At 40.9% G+C, this 25,761-nt stretch overlaps 1 protein-coding gene across 1 annotated transcript; it reads right to left on the bottom strand.

Moving 5' to 3' along the window:
• Window positions 1-14,479: 14,479 nt before the first annotated feature.
• On the bottom strand, window positions 14,480-23,299 carry LOC139734749 (carbohydrate sulfotransferase 15-like). Its single transcript, XM_071645547.1, has 7 exons — window positions 23,195-23,299; window positions 21,794-22,435; window positions 20,408-20,624; window positions 19,438-19,521; window positions 17,635-17,939; window positions 15,806-15,950; window positions 14,480-14,670 (listed from the first exon to the last, which is right to left on the bottom strand). The coding sequence occupies exons 1-7, from the start codon at window positions 23,297-23,299 to the stop codon at window positions 14,480-14,482; spliced, it is 1,689 nt and encodes a 562-aa protein (XP_071501648.1).
• Between the last annotated feature and the right edge of the window lie 2,462 nt (window positions 23,300-25,761).

The following is a 25,761-nucleotide window of genomic DNA, read 5'->3' as shown; positions in this document are numbered from 1 at the left end:
ATTTTTCATGTTATATGAAAAATGATAATATGATAATATATTTACTAATATTCATTATCCAACTTATCCAATTTACTAATATTGATTATCCAACTGATCAAGGTATAATAGTTTCGGATATGTCTGATCATGTCCCAGTGTTTGCTTCCAGTCCATTATTCTATACTAAATCGTTTTCAGCCTGCAACTTGGGAAATGAATTCTACATCTCGTGTTATGTCTGAACAAAACAGTATAAGATTTAAGGAAAGCCTGTTAAATATTGATTGGTCAGTGGTTGTTAATGCGAGTGAGCCTAATGACGCATATGATAAGTTTGTTGATCTGATCGCCCCTCTTTTCTCTTTTCATTTTCCAATAAGATCACAATCTAGATCAAATCGTAAAAAGATACCACGATCCCCATGGATATTGAAATCTTTGTTGAGGTCTATCAATAGGAAAAATAAGCTCTTTTGTGTATTCAAGTCTCAAGAAACTGATGCTGCTAAAAGTAAATATTAAAGTTATTAATAATGTTTTTCAGAAGAAAATCGGATATCCTTATTATTTGTTTAAATGATATCGGGTCAAGAGATGATAACGAAATCTCTGAAGTGTTTAATTCACATTTTGTGAACGTTGGATCTAATTTAGCTGATGCTATTCCGGAAACGACCGCGTATTCTACGTATCTAAGTCATCGCAATAATCAATCTTTGTTCTATATGCCTGTATTAGAATCCGGAATTGTTGACATTGCAAATAATACTGGTTATGATGGAATTTCTAATTATCCTCTTATGTTGTACATGAGATTGTTGTACCTCTCGCCCATATTCAATTTGTCATTAATGAAAGGTGTAGTGCCTACTAGAATGAAAATCACTAAAGTTATCCCGATATACAAGAAGGGCCGAGAGGATGAACTGGGAAATCATCGACCAATATCGTTATCAACTTCTTTTTCTAAATTACTTGAAAAGATTGTGTATACACGTGTATTCCAATTCTTAAACGACTTTAATGCAATAGATAAAAATCAATTTGGATTTCATAAAAAGCATTCCATAATTCATGCTATTTTACTAATGATAGATAAAATTATTAAAGCAATAGATGCCAAGTGTCACACAGTAGGTATCTTTCGTTGACACAATCAACCATGAAATATCATTGTGCTAATTACAACACTATGGGATTCGTGGAAGGGCCTTGGAGTGGTTTAGAAGTTACCTTACTGGAAGAACTCAATTTGTTAGTTTGAATGGCCATGTGTCCAGTTCACAGCCTATAACTTGTGGAGTACCGCAAGGATCCCAATAGGTCCTTTACTGTTTCTTCTTTATATGAATGACTTTCGCTGTTCGTCCTCTCTGTTCTATTTTCTACTTTTTGCCGATGACACCAGCATTTTTTATTCAAATCGAAACCCTCATGTTTTACTGAATACCATTAATACTGAATTAAAATCAGTATCTAAGAGAATTTAAGCTAATGAATTGTCATTGAATTTGACCAATACAAAATTCATGGTTTTTAACAATATAATCAATATTTTGCCGGGCAAGTTGGCTGTAAACGACGTGGAATTGAACCAGGTGGAACATAAAAAAAATTCTTGGTCTTTATATTGATTGTAAGTTGACATGGAAAATGCATGTTGATTTTTTTGCGTAAACTATTATCAAAAAATGTAGATGTTATGTATAAGTTAAAACAGTATTTTCCTAAACATGTTCTCCATTCATTGTATTCTACTCTTTTTCTTTTTTTTTTTTCTTTTTTTTGCTTTATATAGGGTATGGAACCCTGGCATGGGGAAACTGCTGTACAACTGTATTCTTTATTATTGATACAGAAAAGAGCTATACGGATAATAACTTCGCCACATTTGTGGAACACACTAATGTCTTATTCTTTTCCAGTAGAACACTTTAGATCCAGGATTTATATCATTTCAATATCGGGTCATTTATGTATCAGTTAAACTCAGGTGGTCTCCCTGATATGTTTGTCAAAAATACTGAAGTTCATTCTTACCCTACTAGACAAAAAGATTCTTTTCATATTTTTCCTGTACGGACCGTATCTGCTTTAAAAACAATAACCACTACAGGACCTAAATTTTGGAATGGGTTGGATAGAGTATCATTAAATCTCAGTCTCTTAATTCATTTAAGCATAAACTTAAAACTAGTTTTTCTGAATTCATATCTATAGCTATTCTTCAATCCTCCTCGACATTCTCTGTTCATACTTCGCATTACTAACATTATTGATTATGTAACATGTGCCTCACTCGTGATTTCTGTATTGTCTCCTGAACTTCATTTGTACACATTTGGTATCTCTGCTATTGGACACTGCATCTGACTTGTACCCCGCTCGGGTGATCACGCAACTCTCAAGAAGTCTTGTGCCGCGGACATTGTTTTCTCTGTTTTTTCTTTTTTTTTTTCTTTTTCGACGTTTATATTTCTCCAGTTCACAAATTGTCATTACTTCAATTACAGATACCAAGTAAGAATTAATCTCACATCCGCATCTGGGAATCTACACCCTACAAGCAATGCTTCTATGTAGATTCCTCATATTTCACATGTTTTATTGTCTTATAAGCTGTACTTGACAATTCATCCATGCTTTTGTATAATTGTGATGTTTATGTTTTACGTATTTGTTGAAATGTGGAATATGGAACAATAAAAAAACAAAAATATTAGGGAAAATATCGGAAATCAGGCTTCATATCAAACACATGCGTGGATCTTTCGGACAAATTTGTCAAGGAAATGGAGTTCGTGTTCTTTGCTGTACCACGAAATAGAGATAGATTCACTGTTTGGGATCACATAGTTGAATTTTGATCGTATTTGTACATAGGAGACCAACATCAAATTTTAAGTAGACATGCAGATACAATGTCTTTTGTATATGTTCGAATGAACATTTAAAGAAATGCATGTTCTATAACGTAAAGAAAAAAAGAAAACAAAAACATGTACATAATTTTCATAAAGTACAGTTCTTTTTAACTTAATACTGTATCCTCGTCATATTTGAAAATGTAGTAATTGTAGCAAATTCCGAGCTGTATATATGTGACCGTGCACCTCAAAACGAACATAAAGTCGCACACACTGATTTTGCGTGAGGACTGAAAATAAGTGAAATGGGCTAACCTAGCCGAACTTGACTTTTTCATATTTTCTGAAAGAGCGGGTCTTCTTTTATATTATTGTAAAATTTTGTATCATAAAACGGGCAGGAAAGTGTGTTTTTTAACACTTTATCTCGAACATTTTTGGTAGAATAGTGTGATTAGGTGTGTCTTTAGAATCCCTTTTTCATTTCTGAAAAACCTTTTCCACACTCTTCACTTTCAACTCTAATAACTTTTGAAAGGGTAGTGCTGCTGCTTTGAAAGTTGGCGTTAATTATGGACAGAATGTGTTAATGAGGCGTGCTTAATTTCAGTTTAATTTGATAATCCCTTCATTGTTGTTACTCTGGTGGTTTACTTCCTGTTTTTTGTCCCATTCATCGCAAGGCCAGCACGGTTTGGTAAAGATTAAGCGCTTGAATAGACACTGTACTTCAGAGCCTCTTTTCTCAGCTCACACTTTTCCTGAGTTTGTGCTTTCTTTCCAATATTTAGATAGGTTAGGAGAGTCCATTTGATTGGAGTTATACATCATTTCAAAGCTTAAAGTCTGTTCTTGCAGAATATGGTCTTAACTAAAAATTCATGTCTGGCGACTTTTTGTTTGTTTTGAGGTGCAGGGTCACATATATACAGTATATATATATATATATATATATATATATAGATATATACACACAGTATATAACTACGTATACACTGCAGTCAAACCTATGTGGCCGTTATAGACATGTAGTCGTTATTGACTGAGTCTGTAGTATGGTGCGTGATTGTGTGTGTGTGTGTGTGTGTGTGTGTGTGTAAGTGTGTCCGCTAATGCAGGTTTGACTCTAAAATCTATACATGTTACTTTATACCTAGTGGATCCAGCTTTCAGGGAGACAATAATGTTTTCAAAATCTATGCTAAGTCCCATTCAGTCGCAAGTTCTATCCCATTCAATCGCATGCTTTCCTGCTGACATCGCTAATCTACACCATGTCTCCTTAAAGCTGGATCTAGAGTTATGTGTATACAATGTACCAAAATATAAATTGTATTGCTGCCTACTGCAGTCAGTATTCGCCACTGACGGAGGTCCTGGACCAAAATCAGGAATAAAGCAGACAATGAGAGTTCAAACCCGCAACGTCGACTTGTCTGTCAATCACTTTGTTTCAAACTATCCAATTTAAATGGGATTCTTTATTCAGCAAATTGTCATATCAATATGGTGTGCTTGTTATCATGTTACTTATGCACATTTTGACAGCGTTTTTTTATCAACTGTGAGCCATGAATGGTTACTGTCTGGAGAATAAAAAAGACAGACGACTTGCCCCCCCCCCCCCCCCCCCCAAAAAAAAAAAAAAAAAAAATCTTTGCAGTTACTCGGTCACTATGAAATAGCGAGTACATGTTCAACCCTGGCGCGTATCAGGGGCCTGCAGACTTTGTGACGTGCAGTAAACAAGCCTGTCGACACTGTCAATATATAGCATCTCATCTTCCACCAGAGCGTCGGCCCATTCCTGCACAGTTTGAGGAATAAGGCTACTGTCACTGCTGGCTCGGCCTAGGACATCCCACGTATGCTTTATAGGGATCATATCCGGCGAGCAAGATGACCATGGCAACTGCGCTCTACGCCCTCTACCTCAAGGAGTCGCGCAGTCGAAGGCAGAGGAACTCCAAGATATCCCTGGACACGACAGCGTGACTTTCCTTCCGGAAGCGCCAGTGGCGGCTTTTTTTTTCTTCTTCTACATGCAGTAATGGATGACCGTCAATAACGTCCCTGAGCCACCAGAGGGGGCGCTATGGCATAGTGGATACTAGAGCCTTCTATTACATTAGAAGGCTCTGATGGATATGACTCTCAACTCCCAATCGGAGGACCCGAGTTTGATTCCCGCCCAGTGCTTACCTCCTTGGATAAACTGTTTTTACCCACCATGTCCCTCTCGACCTAGGTGTAACGCTGAGGTAATAGTAATGGCAGGGCCCTCTGGTAGAGCAGAAGCAACACTGCAGAGGCTACCCTAGATATAAAAAATAAGACCTTATTTTTTTTATAGTTATTATATTACTGCTATTCTAACCTTGAGCCGTCTCCTTGATGCGGTCACCACGAAAGTTCTTCCTGGGTAATGCGCCTGCTAATTGTTTCTCCGGCCCTCCAGTACCCTGCCGGGGAACGCGCCATGTAATATTTATATTATATTGGATGGCTATGAATGGGATACCAGGGAATATTGCACGAGTTAGGGCTAATATTGCCAATCGAGGATGAGTGCAATATTGACCCTAACGAGTGCAATATTCCCTGGTACTCCATGAATCAAGGCCATCCAATATAATTATTATCATCTATACACAGAGACTCCAACTCTCCCGTTTTCGACGGGAGTCTCCCGCCGAAAGCCCATTTTTGCACAATCTCCCGTTCTCCCGTTTGAGATTTGATTTCTCCCGCCCTGGCTCTGTGTCTCCCGGTGGAAAGGATTTCTTACTTATTTCTATCGTATGTTGAAAAATAAGCCTTAGATAGCACCAGAGAACATCTAGAATCCTAGGAACTTCGCGCTTCGCACACATCAACTTGGAGTCTCCCGTTTGCTAGGGGTTTCGGGCGGGAGAATCTCCAGATCAGAAGGTGCTTGGGGTTGGAGTCTCTGTATACAATCAAGCAGAGCAAGCATAAACTGCTCAAAATTACTCGGCTTCTACTCGTCTTGGAAGTTGACTCGGCAGTCACATCCAAGCGCTGAAAAGGCGAAGACCCTAAAACTGTGTATGAAACAAACAACTAGCAAGATGTTTGTGCGCTTGTGAATTGTAACAAAATGACGCGCACTAGTAGCAAGCGTTTACGCATTCAGCAAGCGCTCGCGCAAAAAACGAGACAGAATTGAATAAATTAGCCGGGTTCACACGTACACCAATTAGCGGGATACAAATCTCGAGATTTGCATTGCGATCGTCATCCCGAGTTTTTTACACGTGTGGACAGAAAAAAACCCCGAAAATTAGCGGGATACGCATCGCGAGGCTAATCCCAAGAAATCTTGCGCTGGTTCATCAATTAGCGGGATAATTGGCCCCGCGCTGGTACGCGTGAACGGTTGGGATTATAATCTCGAGTTTTTATATCCCATCATGCAATGCGCACATCACTACAGCGACGCCTCTGCGAAGAGGTCCTTCACCTCAATGGCGCACCAAAACAACAGCGCGCGAACCACACTACTGACGCGTAAAAGACAATGGGCAAAGGAAAGTGCCCGCAGGCAGTGATAGAGAAGGGCGCTGCGTGACCCAGTTTGCAGGCTTTCCTGTTATCTCTTTCGGCAATTAGCGGGATAATTCGGTACGTGTGGACGCTCGCCAAATTAGCGGGATACCGATCGCGATCGCTATCCCGCTAATTTTGTACGTGTGTACGCTCGCAAAAAAAAAAAAAAAAAAAAACTCGAGTTGTGGATCGCGATCGTCATCCCGCTATTTTATACGTGTGAAATATGTATCGTGTGATCTTGAATGGCAAGTAACGATAGCCTATGGGGAATTGATACGTTGGCCTACGCGTTTCGTTCAACTGATTATGCTCTGATATTGAACGGGGAAAATTGAGCGGACTACAATACGCGTTTTTAATGCGCCGCTAAAACGTCCTATATAGATGATAAATTATATTATTATCCATACAGAGAATTATTAGAGCCCAAATACAAGTGTTATTTTGCCGACGCACGTCATAACTTCCGACCCACTTAGAAAGTTTGTTGAACTCGACCAATATTTTTTTTTGCCGAGGGGATCAATATTTAAAATATTGGAGGGCAGGAGGGGATTCCCCAAAGTTTTTTATAACCTGCACTGTGATTGGTTGAGATATGCGAGATGACCAGAAATATGAAATACAAAACGTCTGTGATTGGTCAATCACGAATTAACTAAAATGTCGTTCCTTCTAAATTTCTGTGTTTATACAAACAGATTTCATATATTAATTAGTTAAAATTGTTTTTCATACAATTTCTTAAAATGTCACTTTCATGCCAGGAAATTAAATTTAGGTTTGATGAAAACAAGTTGCATTATTTATTTATTTATTTATTTTTTGTGCAGGCGACGATTGATCAGCTCAGCGCTACTGCTAGATAGCCCTGCCCGCGCGCGATACACATTAGCCATTAAAGCCGGCCGCCGCTTAACGCGCTTGCATTTGCATGCGCATGCATGTTACGTTATGTGTTCATTCGATCTTTCACGATCTATAACACGGTAGATCTCGGATACAAGATCTAATAACGTCTAATTCTGGTCTACATTAGCTAGATCTCGGCCTAACACTAGTAACAGTAACATGACGGCTACCATGGATAGATCTACAGCTCGTCGGAGATTTGCAGATCTGGATGCCGAGGATTATGAAAAAATTCTAAATAAAAAGGACAGTGAGAATACGCACAAAGCCACCAAGATCTCGGTGAGTGTATTCAAGGAATATCTGCGTGAAAAAAACAAACAAACAAACAAACAAAAACAAAAACTTAGATACCGATTTCGAACAGCTTGACAAACCAGATCTTGCAAATATTCTCCGAAAGTTCTATCTAGAAGTCAGAAAGGTAGACGGAGATCACTACAAAAGGGATGGCCTGCTGGTAATCAGGCAAGGTTTGAACAGACACTTAAAAAGTCCTGATGGCAAAGACGTGAGAATTATGGACATAGCTAAAGCTGTCTAATTCAGTGAGGCAAATATTGCTTTTCAAGCTGCCCTCGTGCAGTTGAAGCCACTCGGAACGGGAGATACAACCCATAAGAGTCCTATTTCACAGGAGGACATAGATCAGCTCTACAAATCAGGGGTATTTGATGAGGATACTCCTCAAGGTCTCCAATACAAAGTTTTCTTCGAACTGATGCTATTCATCTGTCGTCGAGATCGTGAAAATCTTCGTGACCTAACTCCAGATCATTTTCAGGTAGATCAGGACAGCAACGGAAGAAAGTTCCTTTCTCAAAGTAAAGACGAATTAACAAAGAAAACACGAGAAGACAACCCAGATAGTAGAATAGATGCAGGACGTATGTACTCATAGGGAAAGCCTGGGTGTCCAGTATCTTCCTGTGAAAAGTACATTTCGAAACTGAACCCGAAATGCAAGGCCCTTTTCCAGACACCTATCACTTCAGAAGCACCATAGGCGAAGACAAATTCCTGGAACAAAAACATGGCAGTGGGCCAGAGAACACTGGGCGAAATGATGTCTACTATTAGCAAGAAAGCTGAATTGTCACTCATCTACACGTACCAACCACTGTATTCGTGCCACTGCTATCACAATTCTCGATCGCACGGGATTCAGTGCCCACGATATCTGCAGCATTTCTGGGCATCACAATGAGGCTAGCCTCGGAAGCTACACTGGACTAGTTACCGGCAAGCGTAAGAGAGAATTGTCTGATGCATAAATTTCATCAATTACTCACTCGCGGGATAAGACCAGTGTATCTCCAGACGTGTGTGATGATCCAGAAGTACATGAAGACCAACCATCACGTCAAGACCCAGGACCCAAACAAACAAGAGCAGGTGAAAGTGAGGTAGGCCTAGATCTACATGAGTACAATGAACAGGACCAAGAAGAGAGTCCTATTTTCTCTGACTCCCACGTTGCATTGATTGATGACATAATTGGTCCTCAACCGGAGCGAATTTACGATATCAACATGGCCAGTGCTTCTCGGCAATACAACCACAAGTATGGAAATGCATCCCCTGGTCTTTAATAACTGCAGCAACAGGCATAACCATCAACTACAATAACTTCCAATAGAGATGGAAGTCTTTTTATTTTATAAATAGACTGGTGTTCGAATTGACATTCTCTCAGACTTAGATTTCTTTGTGTTACTGAAGAGTGTACCATAGGCCTACCCCATGTCAGGATCAAGTAGGAGACCATACAGCACTCGGAGACAGAAAGGGTAAGTGAAAATATTCTTTGCTAAAATCCCCTGTAGGATAATAATGATAATATTGGATGTCCTATTTCGGTTAATACAAGGAAATATTGGACTCGCTAAGCAAAATATTGGACTCGTCTTCAACTCGTCCATTATTTGTGCATAGCTCTTCCAATATTTCCTTGTATTAACCTCAAGACCATCCAAAATATCACGTGTTTGTGCAGGCAGACGTCCCTGCCGGCGGAACTCATGCGGTGGTATGGGGGCCGGGATTTATAAGTCAGTGAATTGTCACCAAAGATGCCCTGCTCGTCGGGGAAATTGGTGGGGATTTGTCAGCTTTTAGAGGATCGGCAGTCCCAGAGGCCGGAGAAACAACCGACAGGCGCATGAACAACGAAGTCGTAGTCGCCCATCTGTTCGGTCAATGGTGAAGTGAGCTCATCACGTCCTTGAAGACAACCTGTCGCTAGTGTCCAGAGCGAAGGGTTCTGCGCTTCCAAACCTTTTATAGGGGAGATAAGCAAGTCTCTGTTGGACAACCAGGCGTGGATATCAAAGTTTAGTCAACCGTCGAGCTCGGTAACCATGTTAGAGTAACATCTGATTAACGGATAGGGAAAATTAACGTTGATCCTATGATACCCCTTCCTCAAGTGACGAAGATGATTCGACAGCATTTTCCGGTTTCTTGCGCAGAGATTGAACAGTCGGCAACCATCCAGTCTTTGTAGTTGAAATTGGATGTCCTGGAGGTTTCCATGGCTGCACCTTTCATTCCTCACCTTCGGGTTTCAGAATCGTACAGACTGTACTCTGGATGTCCCGGGGACATCCTCTGTGTCACTTTGTAGCAATTTTACTGCAGTGCTGTCAATCTCTCGTGCATTACTTATGATGTTGGACCAAACAGGTTCAAGAGATGGATTTCCAAATGGCTGTAATCATTCAAACAGCTGCATTTTTATGAACCCTCAAATGAATCTATAGGAGGTGCATTTTTGCCTTCCATTACTGAGGTTCGACGACGCCATCTTTACGAACAATCTGAAGATTATTAATCTCAGCTAACATATCTGGTATATTTTGCTTGTTTACATATTATATGAAAAGAAACTATAGTGAATGTCAATAGGTCTAACAACGCAGTGTTTGACCAACTCGTACCAACAACAGAGTGTACGCACTTGTTTGAAAACCGTGTGAACTACCTTTCCTTTTGTGAGTTTTTTCTTTCTTTCTTTCTCCTTGATTTGAGTTTCTGGTTAGGACATCAATAAAGCGCGGATCTCGCGAGACAACTATCCCGCTGACACTGCCACAGCAAGAGAGCATTGTCAACTCAGGAAATAAAGACGATGCTAGAGCATATTAGTCCCTTAAAGGGAGAGAGAGAAAAAAAAATGTGTAGGTGGGGCGGGGGCATTGTGCTAGAGCAGCACGACAGCAGTTGTCAATCTCGCCCGGAAATGAGGGCGCACCAGCATGTCTTTTCCTCATAGGGTTGTGTAGAGTAGGCCTATATGCAGCATAAAAGAGTATGAGAATAATCTTTCTGTAATATTACAGGGTTAGTAGGCGTTAGCAAAACGATTGATATTGATGGATGAGGTTAAGTGATGGGCGGTGATATCATCATCAGCGTGAAATATCTTTGAAAATTCATGACGTTTCCATGCACCTCAGATAATTCAAGGAGGCACTATCCAGCACGAAACGATCATTTGTACATAATTACAGAAAAAAAGTACTGAAAGAGAGAGAGAAAGAGAAAGAAAGAGAGGGAGAGAGAGAGAGAGAGAGGGACAGGGCGATAATCGCTGGCTGGTTATTGGCTCTATCAATCATGGCACAGAGTTAAAAATGATAGATTGAATTTCTAACAAAGCATGAGCTCCATCGGTTAATTACCCTGGAACTATCTTCGCAAACACTACCAAAAATATACTATCACCGTTTTGACTACGATCATTAATGATGCCGAGATTGCATGTCATTTCCGTCTCTTGACAACTAAAAGAGTAGGGGCGTCTTCTTTCTTTACAGCAGGGTGGTTTTGGTTGAAACATGTACGCTGTATTATTTCTCTCGAGGCGTCCACGGCAGACACGCATTGCGCTGTCAGCGATATTCAGGGCGGAAGCTTTAGCTGCTCCATGGTGGCTCTCAGTTTTAGTAAGTCTCCTCCAAGAGTTTCACATGCGGAAGGCGTGGAATCGGACATTTATTTCGCTCTTGTTACTTCCTTGTTTATAGTAGGCACAATGGAAAATGTCACCAAAATTCTTCTGAGTACCGAGTCGGAGATGAAGCAGGAGTACCAGCTTTACGACCACACCCTACCAGACCTGGGTTACATCCGAACAAGTGCATTCGTTTACTTCGTAGCAATGGTTGTGTGTGGAACGCTGGGAAACGGCTTGGTTCTCCTTGCATTCTTTGTCCATCGACACCTTAGAGCTCATTCCATGAACGTCCTTATGGTCCATACTTCTACCATCAATCTATTCTCGTCGCTTTTTGTAAATGCTATCTACATCTCGGCCTTTTTATGCGGCGACTACTGGGCGGGCATGTCAGCTTTCGCCTTCCTGCAGACTGCGAACGTGATATCGATGTACAGCCTCTGTTCAGTGGGAATCAACCGCTGGCTCCTGCTCACCAGGCCTCACACAGCTTTCAGGGTGTGGTGCGTTCGTCGGAGCACACTGGCGAAAATTATGATCGGGATCATGGTCGGAGCTGTGATCACTACCACACCCATTTGGTTTCTGATCACATCCCTAGAATCACGCGTCTACGATCAGTTCCTGGTTCAAGTCTATACGATTCTCTACAATCTTGCATTTGGCATCACGTATGTGCCTATGGTAGTCATTCCCATAATGCACGCGCTGACGCTGCGAGCCATTGGTAAGAGTCGAAGGCGAATACAAAGTCGCAGAGTTGGACCAAGCGCTGGAGAAAGCAAAGAGCACGGCAGTCACCACCAGGAGCCTTTCCGCGTCTCGGGCGCTAACGGACTGGAGGTTGCGGAACTGACCACTCTCAAGGATGTAGCATCATCCTCTTCGGGAACAGTAGGGACTTCCCACAGTGGCGGGATAGTAATCAACGATCAGCGGTCTTGTTCTCGTCCAGAATCAGCTGTCATTGAGGGTAAGGAATCGATCAACAGAAAAAAGTTTTCAGTGAGACTGAGGACGATAATACTCGCGAGGAGCATTCGACCTCACTTTAATCGTCATCTTGGGGAGAGTGAAGTGCGCATCGTGAAGATGATGGTTTCAATGTATATTGTACTCGTCGTGCCGATGATTTTTCGGATGTGCGCTTTCGCAGATACTAATCCGATAAATTACAATGTTGGTCGTTTCCGCGCGGTTTTATACTTTTATGGTTACTTCATGCCCATCTATCCAGCGGCTATGCCATATATCTTTCTCTGCAGTAACAAGAAGTTCAAGTCTGCTGCATCCAGTATTTTGCGTCGGAAGACATTACACTGTTTAAAATGACTGAGATGAACACAAACACACACTCAAAAAAAACCCCACAACTTTAATTTTACTTTTCCTGGTTTCCTTTTCCTTGTTTCAGCTCAAGATGTCTCGCAATGAACGAGGCAACATGAAGTTGAAATTGAATCCAAGCACAAAAAGTTGTACATTTGCCGTTTGAATGCTTGGCGAGTTAAAGCTGCAATCCCTATCACGAGGATGTAGTAGCCGATCAAGTCTACAAAATACTTTTCTGTGGTTGAGGTTGTATTTCCTAATTTTTGACTATTTCTTTTATTCAGTGTTAGTGTTTAATAAGGTAGGATTAAGTAATAAAAGATTGTGTATAGAAGTGTTCATTTCATTCGAGTCCTTTGCAGTTCCTATGTATTTTTTTGTTCAATTACAGAGTTTTTATTTTTTTTTTTAGCTCCCAGCTACTTAATTTGTATCTGACTTTCTTAAGGGTTATGCTTATTTGATAATGAAGTTCATGTTTCTGTTACAAATTTATCATTGATTATTTGTTACATTTTTGATCTGTGCAGATTATTGGAATTTTAATAACCTGATTCATAATCATAATTTTTCTCCTTATATTCAGAGTGGTATAATCAATCAACTTGTGCTTTATCGAATTAAACAGTAAATGCTTTATGATTTTCCTTTATTTTTTTGTTACCAAAGAGATTGGGTTTTCGTAATAAAACGAGAAACGTCGCATGGTAATCTAACACTTGTAGGAGAATACGGAAGAGGGGGTGGGAGCGTCTCTTTATAGGCCATGAAGAAATTGATGTAATGAGTGGACGTGTCTGTATGGATGTGCATCATGTTATACAAGACGTTGCAGGATACATTATGGACATGAATATCAACACAGCTATAGTGACATCGTAGGACCTCTGTTAAAGTCTCATACTTGCTTTTAAAGTGAGCTATCCCCGGCCTCGTAATCTGTCATATCAAAGATTCCAAAGTAAAGAGCGGAAACTTTCATAAACAAAACAGCAAAGACCAGTTCGATGAATACAATGTACTTATTAACAATGCGCGGTTGATGAGGTGAATTTCTCTGTAGAATACACCTCAGCTACAAGTTACACACGCTTTCGGTCGAATACAGAGGGATCATTTTGTTTCAGCGTGAATTAACATAACGCTCGCAAAATTTGAGTGAAGAAGCCTATCTACCTCTATAACAACGTTTTTTAGATGAGAACTCTGGGCCCATCTAAGGACTGGGGTACAGCAGGTTGATTTCTTGGCAATTGAAACGCGAAAATCTCTCCTTTCATTTCAAATAATTTTGCATAAGAACATGCATAATCTTTGAAAATATAGAGGAATTTAGATCTGCGACTGTAAACATTTTAAGACGCGCCTATTCTCGGGTAGAAAATGGAGAAAGCTGTTTGGCGCATGTGTGCAGAAAAAAAAAAAATCGCCTAATAGCCGCGTCGTAGAATTAGAGACGCAGATCTAGATCTTGCTATGATTTACTGGGGCGAGACAGTATTTAAATACTCCTGCAATTCCCTCTGTAAATGACTTGTGAGACGAATCTAAAGAAACAACCAGTATTAATCTAGCAGCATTTGCTCATTACTGGTCTCCCCCACCCCCCATGACCATCATTATACACACCTCTACGAACTCAACACATGCAATCATTATCCAACAAATCGATTTATTGATTGGTTGAAAAACAAACAAAAGCTCTCTAATAGCCGCCATGATTTCACAACATTTTGTTGCAGCAGGAAGTCTTGCTTTACAGTTTCAGATCTGAAGCTGGGCAATTGAACGATATACATTGTGAGCATGGGCATTTGACAAACGGTGCGCAAATCCAGGATGAGCCATTCCAACGTCATGCGGTTCGCCACAAATAGTCGTCGTTTCCGAGCAGTCTGGCGAGGTCCTCATTGAACGGCTGGTAAAACGCGTCTAAGAGTCGCTTCGATTCCGGCATCATTTGTCCGAGCAAGACATCCGGGTCCCTCCTCTTGTTTGCTCTTCCCTGCGCTGTAACATTTTTCAGGACAGATGACGGGAGAGGGTCTGAAAAAAGAAGTGACGTACAAAATAAGAAGTCAAATATGAAAGTAAAATAGCAAGGCATTTTCTCCCTCTTGCATAGCACTTTATACATACAGTACATATTCTCCTTTTCGGCATTTTATTGCTTGAAATTTATAGTTTGTATACCAAAACAAAAATGCGAAAGCAAGTATTGTTATGGCACAGGAGATAAAAGAATAAAAGAAAGAAGAAAGCCAAATGATTTTGATATGAAGTCCTTCTTAGTGTATAAATAATCCGGTTCTACGAGTAGTTTAACGCACAGTCATACATGTATATTGTAAGGAGAGAAAGCATTTGTGTTTGTGCGTGTGTGTGTACGTGTACGCGTACGCTTGTTTTGCTTGTGTTTTGCACTGGGGCCTACTTGCAGCCATGATTTTGCAATGCGAACGGGAAACAGCCATAGACAAGATTTTAAGATCATATACTTCCCCGCTCTATCCACAGCATCGGTATAGGTTTGGTTTATTACACTTCGGAGGAATCCGATTTGAAATTTTGAGATTCTTTATCTAATTGCAATTACATCCACTATTTCATACGATTGTACTCTCTAAAAAAAATCGAGTAAAAATATTCACTCTTAAAGGAGTGAATACAAAAAACAGTGAATTTAGAGTGAACTTGGAGTGAATTTGGGGTAAAAATGTTAATTTTCACGCCAAAATCTTCGAGTGATCCTTGAGGTCACTCAAAAATTCACTCCAATTTCACTCTAAATTCACTCTTTTAAAGAGTGAATATTTTCACTCGATTTTTGTTAGAGAGTAATCGCATCCTTTTCACTTTGCAGGAAATGTTTAAATGTTTAATGTATTTGCCTGCTTATGTTTATTCTTACCATTTCAGAATGTCTCACTCTTTTATTGTTTTTTTTTTCCAGGCGTAGCAAGTCACATTTTCCTGTGAATTAGATCTTTGCTATGTCGTCATCGCTGAGTAGGGCCATCCATTGGTAGGGGCCTGTTTTACGCAACTATCAAGGTATCATAATAATAAAACAAATGCCATACCAAATGCCATACCAGACCATGCCATACCTAACCATGCCATACCATACCATACCATACCACACCATACCATACCATACCAAGGCGTAACTTGCACGTACATAGACCGAGAAATGCGAAGATTTGAGCCAGTTCTTTCGCGGGGTCTTTGGCCCAGTCCTCCGTTCGCAGAATGTGGAACTGTTCGCGTGGAAATCGCTCCAACCATTGCCGGATGTAGACGGAATAAAGGCCCACATTCAGCCTCTGGTATGCAATGGATAATGTGACATAACCTGTATCATGGAATTAAGAGCTTGCTTCCATTATGTCACGAATTATATGGGTTGCGTGGCAGGACAAAGAAATAATAATGTGTAAATACAAAACAAATGATATTTCAGTGATGTTGTTGTGTGGTATGGAAAATTTCTGCCTGCATGTGTCATCTAAAGGTACTTATGAAGGTTGTTTCACGTTTCGGAGGGAACCCTGTTTTTCCATATACATGTATCGATTTGTTTGTCTTTTGTTTTTCAATTATGTGACCATTTACATCCATCTTCATGTGCATTACGATCAATATCACATGCGATGTGAACGTACTCTTACTAAATGTTCACACTGAAGCCTGATCTCCAATTTATAAATATCCTGCTCTATAGAAGTCCAGCTCTGAAGTTTGTCGACATTTAGGCCCTACTGTTTTGTGTGTATGATAACTTACCAATTCTCGCTATCGCCAATGACGTAAAAAGTACCCGGATGTGGCTTTTTCGTCAAGATTTAGTGCACTTGGTAGCAAGGGCACTTCCGGCGCGGGGCATTAATTTGCACAACGCTAGCGTGCGCGTACGTGTACCTTACCTATAGCGCAGCGCCGACCACGGATACTAGTACAGTATCTAGTAGGCCAATAGGCCGCTGTACCGCCCGAGCTACGAGCCAGCGAGTGTGGCGGCCAGGCCTGTCATACTCGTACACTGTAGTCCCCGCCGGCGGCCGGCCTTGCATTAGCATTCACCATAGACAGATAGACAGAAAGATCCGTCTGTCCGGAGGACTCTTTTATATTTTGCCATTAACGCTGTCCTCCGTAGACGGAGGGGATCGGTGAAGCCAGACGCAGTCTCCGCGGAACATTCCCCGACGGACAGATACAGACCGATCTTTCGGTCAACATGCACCACTGCACGCAGCGCATAAGCTAATTACATAACACATACCGGTACGGCGTACTGCTCGATCATGCGATCGATGAGCACATCACAGATCAGTCATCTCTGCATACGCTGAAAATATGCTGGAAAATATTCACCCACCTGGATATACAGTATATCGTCATGGAATGCCCATCTTTTTTTTATTTGTTCTCTGTCGAAATGTCGCGAACACAATCGGGAACGAACAGTGATCTCGAACTTATCCTGTCTCCGACGCAATTTCTTCCAAGTAAGTACGTACAATGTACGTAGCTAGGCACTAGGCCTACTACCTAGTGCTACTACACTATAATACTACCACTACGTAAGTCGCGCGTGCACGTACTGCGCTGTGGAGTCACCCGCAAACTTCACCCACGCGGCCACGTCACGTCTCGCATGCCAGTAAGGGTCCTATTTCTGCAGATTTTTTTCATTTATTGTCGTGCGAACAACACATGGCAGCTTCGCAGCAACAACCAATAGTCGTATTAACTGCGATTTCTTAAGAATGGAGAAATTTCAAATCATATTAAAGCTGTAATTCAAGTCGAGAAAACCGGAAGTACACGTAGAATACAGTCGGTTGTGTGTGTAAATAGCATTAGTCACGTATCACGCGCGTACGAACGGAAGTGACTTTGCTACCGGACTATCCCATAATGCACCGTAAATGACGCTTAAATCAACATCCGGGTACTTTTTACGTCATTGGCGATAGCGAGAATTGGGAGATTATGATAACTTACCAATTGGGAGATTATTTGAGTACATGTCCTGAAAGAGAACTGTTCTATGCATTGCCGGAAGTCCTCAAGGCACAGTATAAGGCGGCGGTGGAAGTCCTCCGGCGATTTTTCCCTGCGCCAAAATCTGTCAAATGCCATGTAGTCCGAGTAGAGCCGCTCAGACGGTGCGCGTAGCAGAACAACGAAACGCGCATCGGGAAGAAGTGCGCGCATGACGTCAGCGTGCGTGAACGGAAGAGGAGCGCGCAGGGAAAACTTGCCTATGGAGTAGGCTGTATCCCACAATGTACTCGCCGAAGCATCAACTGCAAGATTAAATGAATGAAAAATAGATAAACATAAACATAGATAGATAGATAGAGACAACAATTATATACAAATGAAAGAATGGATGAATAAATAAGTAAAAAAGTATGATATTTATAGACAACAAAATTAAATACGTAATAAAATTTTCTCTCTTTCACGGTAATATACACAATATATCATAATAAAATTTCGACATGGGAATGCGCAGTACGACGAAAAACACGAGAGTGTCAATCAACTGACCTTTCTCACATGTTATTGTACTGTCGATGGAATTGCGGTTTGCTATGCCAAGGAGGTATCACACATACCTCATTGGCTATACTGACATTCTTCAATAGGCAAAAGGTGATCAGAAGACGTCTCTGTTTATCTATCTTATTTATTCATCACTTACCTATGGCAGCCCGCAGGCAACTCTCAGGGAATTTACAATAACAAATGTTTTTTTTTTTTTTCGTTTATGATTTGTGTTTCTTAGATGTACCAGACCAATGGAAAAGTTTGTCAAATCGAAGTTTGGAGCGATGGATGAGTGCACTCTGCATTCCTTTCGAAGAACACTTCCCACCAATGCCCACATGTGTGCGCACTTTATTTCAAGCACGCAGAAACGGGACGCGACACCCTAGTTAATGCACTCCGCTTTAATAAAGGGATCATATAGTTTTGGTTGAGACCTAAGTTTAGGTTTCTAAAGTTTTTTGGTGAGATAATGAGAAACCTCTTATAAAATATGAAAGAGCATGTAATTCCATGAGGAATTCAACATTTATTTGATGAAAAATTGGTTTTGAAATGGCTGAGATATCCAAAACAGAGCGATTCTAAAAAGTGTTGGACCCACACTTTATTACCATCGTTTTGTTTTACTTAGTTTTTGGATGTTTCACTCATTCCAAACCCAATTTTCATCAAATAAACTTTGAATTCCTCTTAAAATGGTATCCTCTGCACTATTTCGTAAGTGTTTTCTTGGTATCTCGCGGAAAGTTAAAAGCCCAATTCTCATCTCCACCAATACTGTACCATCCCTTTTAACCGCCCCTATGCAATGATGCTGACTAACATGACCACATAGATTTCGAAACAGGTGGAAACAAACCAACATTCACTATTGCCGATTGGAGAGCAGTTTCGTCAATCCAAAGATGCGCAGAGACGGAATGTAAGATGTAATTTGTGGTTCAGTTCAGTTTAGCTCAGCACAGTTCAGTTCACATTTTTTTTTTTCGTTTTTCCACAATGGAACAATCAATAAGCATAAATCTTACTTTCTTCTGTGACAAAAATAATGCATGTAAATTTGTACAGAGAGACAATAATTGAAAATGTACAATGGTTGCTGAGCTAAGGAAAGTTGCTGAGGTAACGAAAGTGAAATAATTGTCAATATTGACAGAGTGGTTACCGTATCTGCGACTATTGTCTTTCAATAATAGACATTTTTACATACTTCAGACCAAAGAATTGGTATGATATTCAGGAACTCACGTGTTATAAGCTGCTTGTTCCCACTTCTAAACATTTCTTTGATTAGATTTCTTTGATGGCCAAAGTAGTGGGTGACACTTGCTCCTGGATTGAGGAGAGAAAGAGATACACACAGGAAGAGAGAGATAGAAAGAGAGAAGTAGAGCGTAGAGAAAGTACAAAGGTATAGAGAGGGAGAGAGAGAGAACATTGACGAATTGCATATATTTCAATTTCCACAAGAGTTTTAAAGGACAAGTTCACCTTAATGTAGTCAATATAATGATCAAGAGAATGCACCAATATTAGTAGAACACGTCAGTGAACGTTTGAGGAAAATCTGATAATCCATTCATGAATTATGCATTTTAGAAGATCAGCGCTGTCACTGCTGGATAGGAAGACTACAATAGCTTTGATGTGACATGAGTAGAATAAATGAAATTCACCATATTTTGGTTTTTCTTTCATAATAAAAAATCACTTTACTTGCCTATCACATAATGTAGGGAGAAAGATAGATCCCTTAAATTACACCAGTGACAAGTCAAGGGAATGTGCACATTTTTACAAAAGTAAAATTTTGTGGAATTCTCTTCATATTTTCCTTATCGTTCTACGCATGCGACTTCCTTAAACTGTAGGAGTCTTCTCATCCAGACGTGACTGGGCAGAAACTTCAAAAATTCATAACTTTTAAATGGATTGCCCGACTTATGACAAACTTTCACTGATGTTTTCTGCTGATACTGCTGCATTCACTCAATCCACATGAATATTAAGATGAAATTTCCCTTTAAATTCTATTCTGCTACTCCCAATCTATATAATCGACGGTTTAGCAATAATTGATTTCCTTTTTACTCTTTTGCAATTATTACTTCACTGCTACACTAGTATAACAGAATTCCTGATAAAATTACATTTTCCCGTTCCGACAGTTTCTTTATCCCGACTGCCAAAGTGTAAACAGCCTGTGATTTTTCCATACTCGTGAATGTCGTACGCGTCCACCAGTGCGGCTCTTTCCACGCCTCAACGATGTCTGGGTGACTTAAGAGTTTCTTGTACAGATCGGTGGTGGCGCACTTCGGAAATCCGGCAACAAAGAAGTAGGGCAGACACACCAGTCCCAGGTCGTCCGTGGATGAGTAGAAACACGGACTTCGGTAGTCGGGTAAAAACCTTTTCGGCACCATGCGAAAAATCTGAATGTATCAGGGTGGAAATAATGGGGTCATAAAAGAGCAACGAGTGTCAAAATTCAGTGAAGGGGAAAAGGGAGAGAAAGAGCTAGTAGGAGATGTAAATCTAAAATAAAACTGGCGTGGTAGACACATATTAAATTCATAATTTGTTTTCCTGTTTTTGTTTCTCATGTACGTTTTTTTTTTTTTCGCCAAGATCACTAAGATCATCAAGGGGAAAACAGGTAAAAAAACACATTCCAAACACACACACACACACACACACACACACAAGAAACTCAAATCACTCGTGTTCAAAGGAGGACACACGATTGCAGGGAAGAAGTATTGGAAAATACAGTATTATCTGGTGATAGCATCTTTGCAGGGTTCGAAATTGGCGATGGTCCGCTGGCCATTGGCCACCCGAAACCACGTCGGACTAGCTAAAAACCGAAAAATTCTAAAGTTACTAGTCCGTCTGGCTAGCCAAAATATTGCTTCAGTGTCAAAATTGATTCTAAGTAGTCCACCTGGCTAGTTAAAAAAAGTTAAGTGCGACCTCTGCTTTGACAGGTCACTTTTGTGGTAAGGGAGATTTCCAAAAATGATATTCAACGCTTGAATCAGGCGAACCATTGGCGGAAGTTGAAGAAAATATCTGAATCTGTTCAGTAATATGTATTTCAATCTCATTACCTGAAGAGAACTATGCGTGATAGCTTTCCTGGAGGATGACGTGTTGAAACATTTAGCAGGGCTGCACACCAACCCATTTTTTTTGTACTGGTCCTACCTGTCTGTCGGACCCCTCTGTACCCAGTTTTTCTATGTTTTTATTGGTCCATTTCTGAAATTTAAAGTTACTGGTCAGACAGTGATTTTTACTGGTCAGAGACCGTCAAACCAGTGCCAGTGTGCAGCATTGCATCGACAGAGACAAATTGATATCTTCGTAAAATGGAGTATGCGCCATAAATGTCACAGCCAATTCCCGGAAGGAAAGCGTCGTAGAAGCCTGCAAATACTGTTTTTAGTTGCAAGAAATCGCTTAACACTACATTCATGCACTTTGGGAATCATTGCCAATGGATATTGGGTTGGCTATACACTCATGCTATGAGCATAGACTCGGCAGACCATACCTGTAGATGATGGGTTGATGATGAGGAAAGTATTGTATGACATACCATTCGACCAAGACGAGTCAGATTCCTAGGGAGCGCCGAACGGTTATATGTCAGCAACGGTTTCCGACTTGAAATAGCTGCCATATCCGCGTGTTCTTCGCGGATTTTCCGCAGCAATCCTTGGAAGTCGGCATCGTTTACGTGAAGAGATGCATTTAGCGGCAGTCCCTCCAACGCCTCTCTCCTCAATAAATCCGCATCAAGTGTCCTCTCAAGGGATTTGAGTTCCTCGATGACGTTCCTACCATGACTTATCTTTCTATGCATTAGTGATGTGCGATTGGCCAACGATTGGTGCATGGAGCGATTCGGGGTGTTTTTCAAGCCAAGTCTTGATCGAATCCCGCCTGTGACGTCAGAACGACCGTCTCCTCCTATTTGCTCGCCCATAACGAATTCAGTCCGAGGCATCTTGTTGACTGAGTAACGTCTCTGCTGATTATTTCCCCAAGCAAACGGGGACCTCTTCCCAGATTCCCGGTCCCCCTGGACGGTCGGGATTATGTACTCGCCGAGACGAGCCGACGAAAGTTCACGATCTGTCATGTCTGTCGAGTGCAAGTCATAATGGAGTGCTCGGTGGTAGTAGGCCAACGACAGGAAACCGCAAGCTGCAAAGAAGAAGCCGATCGTTTTTGGCTTCTACGGAAGGAGAAGAAACATGATAATGGGATGATCACTTAACTGTCTCCCTGTCTTAACATTCTTCGCAAGTCTAACTCTTAAAATGAATAAACAAACAAACAGTCAAAACAGTAGCAGGGAGAGAATTCCACATTGGGCATGTTGGGAAGAAAAGGATCAGTAACGGATACTGCCAAACTTTGGAAAACATATGGTCTACATGAATATAAACATTGGAATTTGCTTGGAATACATCGAAAGGATCTACCAAGAAACTTACTTGGCTGACGCTATTTGCCAGGATGACACGTTGTTATTGAGTATTTTGAGATCAACAGTTTAGAATGATTTCAATTGTAGTTCAAGACTTTTATCCCAGAAGAGCCATTCCGTTCAGCATTGTGGGTAGGTAGAACGTTTCGTGACGATCAATCGTGCCCTAAAATCGTACTTTCTAACAAGCTTCACTCTATAGTGCAGAAGATCAAAGAGCGTGTTTATACAGAGAAGCAAAATACGCGCTCATGCCGGCTCATGCCGGCTCATGCAAGAGGACCTCTCGAATTTTGCTCTGTATAAACACGGCGTATGCCGGCATACGCCGCCAAATGCAGGCTCATGCGAGAGGTTCCGTCCGCCACCTTTTGAGGTGGCCGATGCGAGAGGAGCCTCGCGTATTTTGCTGTGTGTTTATACAGACGACCGAAATTCGTGAGGTAACCGGAAAGCGCGTATTTTGATATATGTCATGATCGAACCACGTCTTCTCCAACTTACTGAAAAACTGGATTTCAATTGATCATTTGGCCGGGTGGTTGTCAAGAGGAACGTTACAAGAATGACCTTCAAGCTTGGTGGTCCTGATGACTTTGCCGGTGCCATCTTGATTTTTTTTTTTCATTTTTTCCCATCATGCAATAAACTGCACTGCGAACGTGACCTATGCTTGACCCCAAAATTCGAGAGGTCCGGTTCAGCGGAGGTCCGTTCGCATGATCGGCTCGCATCGGCTCGCATGAGCCGGTATTTTGACTTCTGTATAAACACGAGAAATAAACGCTCATGCGGGAGGTAAAATACCGGCTCATGCGCGCCGATGCGAGAGGCTCCTGTATAAACACGCTCTATGAGTACTGCTGTTGCCCTATTTGTCAATTATCGATAATCGATTATAAAAAAAGAAAAAAAAAGAATACGTAGCAACCACGATCGAGCATGCTCCTATCATAGACTTCGGTGCACCTTTTTTTTTTTCTCTCTCTTTTCTTTTTTTTTGGGGGGGGGGGGGGTGTAATACTTCGTATTACTGTCGCTACCCAACTGAAATTGTGTTATGACAGCCTATTTCCTTCTAATGTAAATGTATACATTGTTGATCAAAAAATCAAGATCACTTTAATGTCATCACTGATTTTGAAGAAAATCATCAAATCTATCATACTTACCAGTACTTGATTCTTTTGTTGACCCGAGAAACGTGGGGATGGGTGACATTGAACCTTCATCTAACCAACCAAGAGCGCTAACCCCCCCCCCCCCCCCTGTATAAACGGAACCTATTTGAATAATTCGTTTTCATAATGATATTTTGAACCTTTGATGTTTCCCTTTGGCCAGTCAAGTTATCCTCATATTTATGTTCCCAGCACTTACTAGTCTATTCACACCAGTTTGTTTTCTTTTATGCGTTGTTATAAAAGAAGGACCGCCTTTATACAATTATTTGCTCTGTTTCGTTTCATTTTCCTTTCAAATGGGGTTGATCCTGAGTACATTTAACAGTAAAAAAAATGATACAAAAGTATTTCCACACCGAATAGATTGCAAACGGCGGTTAGGAAAACTTAAATTGATTTCCAACCACTTAAAACTTCAAAAATGAATTCAACCTTGATCATTTCAGTTTCAAATGGGCGTTGATGATGTCACTGAAACTCTAGTTAGAAATTGAAGAGGAAAATTGTTGAATAATATGCATCTCACTTTTTTCGGCAAACTGTGAAGGCCTGTCTGTGAATGGGAAATAGCTTTTGCTATGGAGTGTAACAGGTCAGGTTAGGAGGAAATGGTTGACAAAGCCACTGTGTACCACTGGGAGCAGTGATTACAAATAACGTTTGAATTGTCTCTTCACTATGCTTTACCTGGTATCGTTCAGTTGTATCACAAAACATTTTACCATATGAAAAAAAAAAATTGGCAATAATGCCGCAAATATAATGGAGACACCACATATTTTCTCGATAAAACTTATTTACTGTTGGCGGTTTATTCTAAAAACGATTTTAATAAAGTTATTGTTGACATTTTGTATATCTAACATAGATTATCATGATCTAACATTTTTACGTTGGTTCTTTTTTTTTAACGGCTAACTCACATTAAAGAACTATTGTGAAGCACTAAGGCTCGGTTTATTTGTGTGTTTGTTTGCTTGCTTTCATATGCAAATAGGGCCCCTACCGCACGAAAAAATCACCCCCACACACTCACCGTCAAACAAAATACATTAGGCCTATATACCATACAAAGTGCAGATTATCACACAAAGTCATGCTCACTTTTTTCTCTCTTTGTCTTTGCAACCGTTTGGGCTTCACGTATTACAGCAGAACATTAACGTCTCCGCATGATGGTGGATGTGTGTGTGTGTGTGTGTATGTGTGTGTGTATGTGTGTGTGTGTGTGTGTGTGGCTGTGAGGGGGGGGGGGGGGGGGGGGGGGAGACAAAAATCAAATGTCTAATACCTACCAGTCCTTGCCCTATTCCTGTCGCCATGTTTGCTTGACTCGTACGTGCTGAACCTTGAAATCACTTCAACCCGAGATCCTGCGGAGGAGGCCTGCAACTATCAGAAAAAAACGGAAAATAGATGAGAGGGAGAGAGAACAGAGGATGCACGGTGACTGTATCGCCAATCTAATAATGGTCTTATATTGCTAAGAACTTGATGTAGGCTCAAACTGGGGTCGAAATCGACAAGATCAGGCATAATTTACAGTCCTTCATTATATTTGACACGGGTTGCCATGAGCTATGCGTCAGTCCAGAAGCGAATTCACGATGTCAATGATTGTCGGGACTTATTATCAATATCTTTAGACTTTACGCCTCTTTCGGAGTGCAATTTAGATTTAATGTTTCCACTATACTCCTGGGCCCCGTATTATAAAACCGTCAAATCAATCACAAGTCCCCGAATCAATCGCAACTTGCATTGCAGCTCTCACAAAACTTGTGATTGATTTCTATCACAAGTCTTTATAAGACAGGCCCCAGATGAAGAAACCGTACATGTCGTTGGAGGGGGGGGGGGGGGGGGGGTGGTGGGGGATGGGACTCA

This window comes from Diadema antillarum, unplaced genomic scaffold, assembly GCF_040938485.1.
Source record: "Diadema antillarum isolate AM-2024a unplaced genomic scaffold, OU_Dant_1.0 seq00000546_RagTag, whole genome shotgun sequence".
NCBI classification, from domain to species: domain Eukaryota; kingdom Metazoa; phylum Echinodermata; class Echinoidea; order Diadematoida; family Diadematidae; genus Diadema; species Diadema antillarum.
This window is presented reverse-complemented; position numbering and strand designations above follow the sequence as displayed.